The following is a 10,043-nucleotide window of genomic DNA, read 5'->3' on the forward strand; positions in this document are numbered from 1 at the left end:
GCTGAGCCCTGCTTCCAGGTCATGTGACCCAATGATGTCAGGCAAGGTCCTTGTCCAGATGTTAGGAGGGAAAATAAGAAGCGCAAAAATGCAGGGTTAAATGTGACCAGTTAAAATGCTGTGTCAGCATTTCACCCGAGCACCAGGATTACGGTCAGGAGGGTCTGGCAGTGCTAGATCCTCATAACCATTAAATTTAAATACTTTTTAGCAAGATTATGCATCACATGGTGCATTATAACATAAAAATATTAAATCAAAATCTAGAACCCTAGAATATGCCCCCAAAATTCACAAACGATTTCTGGGAAATCCTAGCTTTCAGGTGAAGGGAGAAAATCTTCATTCTTCAGTTTTTACACATCTATATATCGATGTAGCAATTCCCCCCAGCTTGGTAAAATGGTCCATCAGTAGCGAGAACAGAACTCTGTTCTCTAAATTGCTGTGAAGGGACATGTCAAGTAATTGTCCTGCTACTCAATTCTATAATGTAGAAGCATGATTTTCCAAGCACAGCACTCAGTTATGTCTGGCCCCATCAAGTCTATGTGAGAGCCTGAGATAACTGAGATTTCAGACACTCCCGTATATTTGGATGGAGCAAGACACATGCTCGAGCTGCTGCTCCACCTCTTAGTGAGAACAGGACCCCTGCAGTAGCACCTTCAGTAATCAGCTTGTTTTTCGTCTATCTTACATAAAGGATAACTTAATTAGTTGGTACAACCCCTTTAAAGCATCCAAGGAAGCCTGATCTAGAACAAGGTACACAAACTGCATGCTGGCTCACACTCAACGATGTGTCCAATTTTTCACATTCTGTAAACACAGATTTAAATATTTACCCAATTTCTTATTTCGAGAAGTTGTCCAGCAGGTCATACACAAAATGTTCTGGTAAGAGAATAGATTCACACCAGAGATCCAGTTAAATGCAGTTTTTTTGTTACAGAAATTTCTGCACCTTTCAATCGTATATCAAAAGCAACCCTCTGCATCATTATGCAAATTGAAGGTTGCCATTGTACGCCACAGATGCCATGGTCAATGCCAGCCATGGCATCTAGTGGGTTGAACAGAGCTTAGTTGGTTGAGGAAGATCTTCTGTCTCCTGGATGGGTTGGGTTCACATGAAGTAGGTTTATTACAGACAAAGAAACTGAACTGAGCTTGTAAAATAGATTCACAATCAAAACAATGGCATCCAAATGAGTGAGACTTGAAGTTTCTGAAACAAATCTGCTGCATGTGAATCTACCCTAATTGTAAGTTCAGGGGGAGAATTATGAAGTGGATTTTCCTTTTTTTTTTTCTTTATAAAAGGTTGAACTTGCATCTGTTTCTAACCTCTTATACTATCATTTTGATTTACTACGAAACAAATTCTACAGTAAATTTATGCTACGATAATGCAAATCCAAACCAAAATCCATGGTAAGTCACATGTACCACGGAAACACTTTTGCAGGAAAAAATAATATATATACATATTAAGGCCGGCTACAGGCGAAGGTGGAAACAGAACAGTATGTTGGTCCAATCCCATGGACTACAGAGGGCAGGAGTCCTTGCATCATACATAAATATGATGCAAGGATTTTCCATCTGCTGGACAAACTTCAGTGCCAGCACTGTTACAATTGTAAGGGCAGTCTGTGGATAAGGGCCACTTGTCCGCCTGGCCCCACGGACTGCACAAAGAGGTCCTTGCATAATTAGATGACTTGAAGAGATTTTGGGTCTCAATCGAGCTGATGTGTTTTGGGCAAAAGAAAAATCACATGCCCTTTAGCTTAGCTAGGACTTAGGGCATGTGATTTTTCTTTTGCGCGAAACACATCAGCTGTTTAGTAGGGACAGTCATGTCACTGCATTTTAATGTTTCAATAAAAAAAAGTTTTATTTTTTATGGAGCGGAGATCCAAAATCTTTTCATACCGTCTACTAGTTTTTGCTGCACTCCAGGCAGTTTAGTCTTGAGCCTCGATTGAGTCAATGGGACTCATCTGTATTCGGCAAGTGGCTGAGCTGTGAAGGATCTTCTATAAAAAGTGTTTTCACTGTCTCCTCAATTCATACCAAAATATGATATAAACAGCTATTAGTGTGTCGGTGCTGCAGTCTGGCCAAGAAATCAGAAGGTCTTGCATTATATTTTGATAGAACCCAAAGACATCCATCCTCTGCACTGTGTGCAGTCCTTCAGGCTGAGCCAACATATGGGCCCATTTCCATGGACTGCAATGGGCAGTACAGGCGCTGAATTTCGTCCAGCAGATGGAAAGTCTGTACTGGCGCTATAGTTCAGCCTGCAGGCACGAGTCCAAAATCTGTAGCCACCATACAATATCAAAAAACAAGTCACTCTAAGTTCCAAGCATTCTTAGTGAGATTTTATTGATTGCCTCACCCCCCCAGATCTGCCCCCCACTGTCCCATCACAACATATATATCCAGGAGTCTGTAGAGTTCGTTTATTTTGCTCCACTGAAATAAAACGTAACAGGCAGAAGATAATGTACAGATAATGAGGGAATAGATCAAAGAACAGAGGAAGGTGGAGACAGGAGAAGGCGAGTTTGAGGGGAAGGGGATGTGTAGAACACCACAAAACAGGTCATTTATACAGAATATCGTAGTGTCCAGGTCGGTAGAGCAGGAACACCTGTGGATTTGACCCCTCAGGAAACACATGGGTGACTGTGCTGCCCCCCTCACCCCTGTCCATATATTCAACCTGGATAGAAACATTCAAGGCCTGGGAGAGAGCAATGATGTGAATGTGGTCACTTTCCTTACACATGGGCTCAACCTCCTGCACAGAGATGAAAAGCAAACGGGTATCGATGGAGGGAGGAGAGAATAAAAAAAATTGTTACATTAACATAGTAAATATTGCAATATCATATCAAGTGATTTACACATAGAACACATTAATATTACTTTATTATGGAGCCAGTAAGATGGAAATAGTACAATACATATTTTTCCAGCTAACTCCTGCAGACAGGAACACGTGGTATCCAATACTGATCATCTATAAAGTGTTAATGCACAAGAATCCTCTAAAATACATGTGTACGAGATTGGTTGTCCTTCAGGAACTTTGCTCAGCAGTCATTGCAACTATATGTGTCCCAAGTCTTGCTCGAGTCTTATTGATATGATATAGTCTTGATGACCTACAGACATGCTAGATACTATGTAGACAAAGTATGACTGTACATATTAACATTTATAGTGTGCAATAAACTTTTATTGAACCAAAAAGACATGTGTATGTATAGTCAGGCTATGAGGCTGGATATGGAAGAAAACCTAATTACTTTCATGATACAAAACTGTATACCAATAAAAAAAAAAAAAAAAAAAAAAAAAAGGAACATGGTCTGTATCTATTCATAACTCCTAACGAAAAACAGGACAACCAGCACATGATCAGCAATCTCTTACCTGCTGGCAGAATTCCTTGACGCTTCTTCCGCCTTCTATAAAGTGCTGGTAGAAGACATTTTCTCGCTGCAAGTGTCCAGAGGTCAGAAGACGCAGGTAGACGACCACGTAATCTGATACAGTCTGCTCATTAAATGCAGCTAGTAGCTCGGACACTGTCGGACGTTTCTCTACAAGAGCAATTAGATCCATGAACTGTGAATGCAAGAAAACAAAAAGTCCCATAGACCGAGGGTCACCACATAGAAAAGACATGAAGGTACAGAGCATCAGAACATCCACTCTAAACTAGAAAGAATACAAGCTACTGAATAGTGCATTAGAGGGCCGAGTAGGGAACAGTGCTTACTGTGTTGTGGAAATCTTCTATAGTGAATTCTGTGAACCCTTGTCTTATGAGATCCTCCTTACTGCGTAGTGCCACCTCCTTAAACCTAGCAGGGAAAAAAGGGTTAAAAGAGAATGAACTATACGGCTTCTGAATGTAGTAGTATCATTGTTATCACTCATTTGTATTAAATTCCTCTTTCCTTTAGCTAACCGAAAAATAATCTTGCCCTTTTTGGGGGTGGGACCAGACAAATTTCTCAACACTCAAAATTAAAGGGAGAAAAAAAAAAAAATACAAACAACCGTGCCAAAATGAGTAGGTTTTGTATCATAGAAAATGAAATATAATTGTTTGGGTCCTTGTAGGGTTGAAAGATACAGAGAGATTAGTTAGGAGAGAAGACTAAAGGTTCTTTTTAATACCCGCTTTCCACCATATGGGGGTAGTATTGGGAGAGATGTTGGTCAAACGAGCTTTCGGCAGACAACTAATGCTAGACTTAAGAACTTGCTTTTGACTTTGATAAGATTTACAATTGCAGCACACTTTATCATGTCAATCACAAAACTGCACCAAAAAAAGCTGTAAATACTATGAATAAAGGTAGATTTCACCTACAGATGAGCAGTTCTATCTAATGGTCATTGACAAATTGACGAATCTGGCAACTAGCCAATATGAACATTCATCACAGAACTTAGAGAGGGTGGATCAGTGAGGGAAAATGAAGAAAATTCAGACAAACCAAATCTTTAAGATTTGATGATGTTTCTATGAAATTGAAAATTAGAGATTTTCATTGATTGACGATTTAATAAAATAAATAGATATTTGCCCTTTTCTTGCACAATGTGTAGTCTATGGCTGACAAGTCCAGGCCTCACCTTTCAAGTTCACTTCCTCCATCGAGCAGAGCTTCTAAATAGGAATAGCCAAACGCCCTGTAGAAACAGTTGCCATCTGGTCTTGTTCTGCGTATGTAAGTGTATCTTCTGTGCAAGTCCTGGCGGGATACATATCAGTATTGAGGTTATGGTGCTTAAAACATTCAAGTGCGACAAAAACACTATAGATGTGGTTATTAAGACAATACCTTAATCTTGTCTTGGTAGATTTGGTCATCGGCAGCATATTCCTGGTAGAGTACGGAGAGGTCCAGCCGGTCAGAGAGCAGTGGAGTGTGTCCAGCAATCTAAGATAAAGAGTGAGAATTGCCGTCATTGAATATTAATAACACTCAGAGATAAGCGGCCGTCGTTCATTCTACGTCTCCATTTCAATTAGTCTGAAAGCTTCCAACACAAGCGACTTAGTGAAAGTCTCCGGATGTCTCATCTTGCACTTGTCAGACTTAATCAGAAGATACCAACCTCTTGCTGTATACGGTCCTGCTGGGCAATGATTGCTTCATCGTACGTCAGGCAGTTTACACCTAAAGTGATAGAAAACGAGAGGAGAATAATTATTACACAAGAGACTTTACAAGATTTCTATACAGACATCTACAAAACGCATGATCACAAGTAAACACGAAAGACATACTCCTTCAAAAAATAGATCAATATGGGCAGCGAGGTGGCTTAGTGGTTAGCATTACAGCCTTGCAGCGGTTTCCTCCCACACTCCAAAATATACTGGTAGGTTGATTAGACTGAGCCCCATGGGGACAGGGACCGATTTGGCAGCTCTGTGTAATCCTTGTGCTCTATAGAATTATTATCAATATTGTTTTGACATTCAGGAGTCTAGGAAAGCAGAGTTAAAGCCTTTACTGAGTTTGTACTGGTGCCTGTGTCACCCACAAACACTTGGTTAAACAGAATATTAAAATGCAGTGCGACTCTTGGGACTTTTTATAGGAAGGTTGTTTTTTTAGTCTTCTTTTACTGCCGGGGTGAATGCGGTGGGGCTTTTCTGCACCAATACATGCACAGAACAGGCTTATAGTTGGGAGGAAAATGTCTTTTGGATGCGTGGGTAAACATATTATTTTATTGACCTCAGACCCATGTACACGTCACCTTCACAGTCGCATTATATACAGCATTAAGATCAGACACCTGGATATACTGTATGTGAGATAAAACAAAGGTCACCTCTAGACGTATCTTTCCATAGAAAGTGATAAGACATATCATGATTTATGTTCATGTACATTTCATGTCTTCACAATGATTTTAACCCTTCATTCTCATAAGTTGTATGTTCACGGGGACAGCCATGGTCTCAACATACTATATACTTTTGATAATACTTAAAAAATTCCATCTTCAGTCAATGTCTAATGGTCTGAATTCCAGCCCTTGCCTGGCTCAATATCAGGGGATTGCTCATAACGTACTAACCCAAGGGTCAGCCTCTATTTTCTCATGTGGAGTTTGGGGTTTGTCATGTGATGGATACAGAGGTGCATGTGTGTTATAGTGCCATTTGACATGGGTACAGTAACGACCGGGGTATATCACAAGTGTCCAGCTATATAAAATCAGATATCAGTCCACGATTACTACAGGGCTTCAAAGACATAATTCCTGCAGCCAGGTTAACAATTTACAGCTGGATCAGACGGTGTCAATTTAAATTGTGGATTTCAAGGCATATCCAGCATCAAACTGCCCAAGGGAAAAGGTTAGAGGTGTCCATGGTTTTGTATTGTACTCTATCACAATCCATCGTGATAAATCAGGGACACTTACTCAGATCGAGGCACTGTGACTGTGGTAATGTTATATTTTTTTATCCTTCCTGCTAAAGTCAACTTTAAAATTATGCCAATAAGTCTGAAGGGCTCTGGGGATGTTATCAGATCCCCCCCCCCCCCCACGCTCCAGCTTCACAGACTGCTACACTGTGCACGAGCCCTTCCTCATTCCACAGTGCACGATTACAGCAGGTAGAGGGAATGTTGAGAGAGTAGACGTGAGAGTGAGATAGTGTAACCTGTGAAGCCAGAGCATGGAGGGGATCAGTATCGACCCCCACCCCTTTCCACAGCCCTTCTGGATAATTCTGTTTTCTGGGGACTTCACTTTCTGTGTTGTCCCCTTGTCTGAAGAGTGGGTCCTATAACCTACAAGAACTTCCGGTCAGGCACAGGACCCAAAACTGGAACGATGCAGGAAACGTCTCAGTATGTGTCCTTTTTTTCCCCATATGGCCCCCGAGTGTTTTCCTTACCCTCTAACATCCCTCTGTTCCAGGACTGTCAGTATCAAAAATGGTGATGTCATACTCATCGATCATGTGACTGCTCAGCTGATCACTGGCCTCCATGGTTAAGTGTAGAGAAGAGTAGAGATTGTGGTTGAGCAACCGCGGCTGGACGTATTACTGGCCGAACAGCCAATCCGCCAAATTGACGTCCTTAGCACGGAGTCCCTATGGCATCATAGCCAAGGCTAGTTGGGAAGAGGATCAATTTGCCGAAATTGCTGTTAGGCACCAATCTGCCCGGGTCAAGCAGCCAAACAAAGTCGGGTCTGCTCATCTCTAGCCAGTGCCTGTCTGACATGTTATATATGCCTATTTCTGCTGTGGTGTGTAAATGTTCATCCATGTACTGCAACAACACACACCCTAGTCTTAGACTTTGGTTTCTTCAATTCTACCCCCTACTTGGGTATGGCCATATATTCCCTAACTGGACTTTGCTAAATTACTGTCCATCTATATAGAAAGGAAAGCGATGAAGCAGCACTCCGTATAGTGAAAAATCTTTAGTTTTATTCCACCATGAAAAACATGGTGGAATAAAACTAAAGATTTTTCACTATACGGAGTGCTGCTTCATCGCTTTCCTTGCTACTACGGTGGGTTGTGTCTAAGCCCGTTTGGAAGATTTTTGCACCCGGCTTTATCCTCTGCACGGTGCTGCTCCACACCTGAATTTGTGTCTGTCCATCTATATATGTATCTCATCTCTTATTTTAAAGTGTTCATCCCAAGTTTATAAATTATCTATCTAAAGGAAACGGGATAGCAAGGTGAGCGGAGGAAGGGATCAGCTGCTGATCCTGAGAAAGGGTCCCCTAGCAATACAGAGAATCGTATGGGATTGTGGAAGATACTTGAGCGCTGTGCTCTGCCATTTTGGACACTTTCATACTATTGAATGGAGCAGCAGGACGCATTAGTGAGAAAAGGATTCTCATTGATCAACTAGTTATATCCTATCCTGTGGATAGGGGGAAGTGGAAAAGTTGGGGCAATCCCTTTAACAGAATGTCATGAAATTTCCATATGGCTGGTGCCCATCACATGGGTCCTAATGTAAAATCTGTACCAGTCCCTAAATATAACACAATCTTTATAGTATTGGTCTCTTCATATGGACATGTGACATCTACCCTCCACTTGTTACACCCCCGTCCCCAGACATGTACTTTACCTCTTTTATGCACTATTAGTAGCACTGGACAATACCATTGTCATGTTCAGGGGCTGCAGATCAGTATAACCTGCCCCTCACATAGTGTATTACAGGCCTGGTATATGGAGACCTCTACACTGCAGCACATAACATCTGCATGCGGCTCCATGTCTCCACATAACAATGCAGTGAGGAGAAGCGCTCCCCTGCAGCGTCCACACTAGGCGGAGGATGTGGTCCGGTAACGCTGCGGTTATGTGTCACACTGCCCACGTCTGAGCATCACCCTCCATCCCAGCGCCTCCTCTCCCCTCACCGTCACAGTCGCTCTGGAGACGCTCAGATTCTTCAGTCGCCATCTTTCCTCCGGTCCCCGCTAGCTATCACTTCCGGGAGACCACAGACCGGAAGTCAGGCTTTCATTTCACCCAGGCCGCCGGATGTGGATGTTGTAGTGGGAATTATGGTACAGTACCGGACATCTGTCTGTCCTTAAAGCAACCAATCATAGTGCAGTTGTCATGTGTAATATTGTCCGTGCAGAATCAAAGCTGTGTTGTGATTGGTTGCTGATAGCTATGAGCAGTAGGCGGTTTTTCTTTTACTTTCATCAGTGAGACACTGGCTGTCAAAATCAGCCAATCACAGCACAGTTCTCATGATTAATAGTGCCCTTGGAGAATAAAAGATGCCCTGTAATTGGTTTTTGTTTGTTTTTTAATCGAGATCTGTTCTGTGATTATTTGCTATAGGAATGGACCAAGCCTCAATTATGGAAATAAAAGAAAACGGAAGCTAATCAGTGCAGACTTTATTTCTAAGGCCGTGGTCACACGTACCGCTAGGCGTCCGTTCATAACGCGACGCTAACGCACAGGGGGAGGTCCTCGGCCCGAACTCTCTGGAAACGCATGCGATCGGCTTAACAATCCTCTGGAAACGCATGTGCATTCGGGCCTATGACCTCCCCCTGTGCGCTAGCATCGCGTTATGACAGACGCCTAGCGGTACGTGTGACCACAGCTTAAGGGTGGTGACACACGTGGCGTTTTTGGGCCGTTTTTAGTGCTTTTTCAGATCTGAAAACGCACTACTAAAAACGCCACGTGTGTCACCACCCTAAAGCCGGCGGTACACGTGGCATTTTGAACCAGTTTTTTGGGCCGTTTTAAACAGTCCGTTAAAAAATGTATGCGTTTCTGAAAACTCATCCGTTTTTGACCGGTTTTACGAATTATCTTAATTAAAAAGGGTCAAAACCAGATGCGTTTTCAAAAACCACATGCATTTTTCAAAAATGCATGCGTTTTTTAATGGACTGCTTAAAAACGGCCCAGAAACGGGTTCAAAATACCACATGTGCCGCTGGCCTAATAGTGTTCTTAAAAAAATTAAAGCTTTGCTGTGATTGGTTGCTTTGCCTATTGTCCATAATCAAATATGATACAGCTATCATTCTTCAAGAGCAGTATAAAACTGTGGTCACACATGGCGTTTTGTTTGCTTTTTTTTTTAACTACGCTTAATGTGTCTACATTGTGTTTTGATAGGTTTTTGGTTAAAACACACAAAGGTTTCAAAGGATGCGGATTGCACAATTGCGCTTGGAAGCGTTTCCAAACACAATGAGACTGCCATGTTTTACCGCGGTGTGAAAACTGCTCAACAAAGCAGTTCTGTAAATGCCACACAGTTGAGCATCACCGTGTCAAAATAATTTCTCGGTAAATTATTGCAAGATAAAAATGGCAAGGTGATCCATTCGACTGGAGCAGGGGAATACAGCTGCAGACTCTGGACATGGATACTGCATACTTATAAAAATACAAAAAAAAAGGAATCACTAATTGGGTCGATGTAGATGCAGTAGAGCAATGGTTCTCCAAT

The 10,043-nt window shown here is 42.0% G+C and overlaps 1 protein-coding gene across 1 annotated transcript; it reads right to left on the reverse strand.

The window, feature by feature from the left end:
- Positions 1 to 2,374: 2,374 nt before the first annotated feature.
- Positions 2,375 to 8,636, reverse strand: OTUB1 (OTU deubiquitinase, ubiquitin aldehyde binding 1). The gene is made up of 7 exons (XM_072118357.1): positions 8,473 to 8,636; positions 5,158 to 5,219; positions 4,881 to 4,979; positions 4,672 to 4,790; positions 3,806 to 3,890; positions 3,457 to 3,651; positions 2,375 to 2,818 (listed from the first exon to the last, which is right to left on the reverse strand). Exons 1-7 carry the CDS (start codon positions 8,513 to 8,515, stop codon positions 2,621 to 2,623), a joined length of 801 nt encoding a protein of 266 aa, XP_071974458.1. The 5' UTR covers positions 8,516 to 8,636; the 3' UTR covers positions 2,375 to 2,620.
- Positions 8,637 to 10,043: the final 1,407 nt, after the last annotated feature.

Source organism: Engystomops pustulosus, chromosome 7, assembly GCF_040894005.1.
Source record: "Engystomops pustulosus chromosome 7, aEngPut4.maternal, whole genome shotgun sequence".
NCBI classification, from domain to species: domain Eukaryota; kingdom Metazoa; phylum Chordata; class Amphibia; order Anura; family Leptodactylidae; genus Engystomops; species Engystomops pustulosus.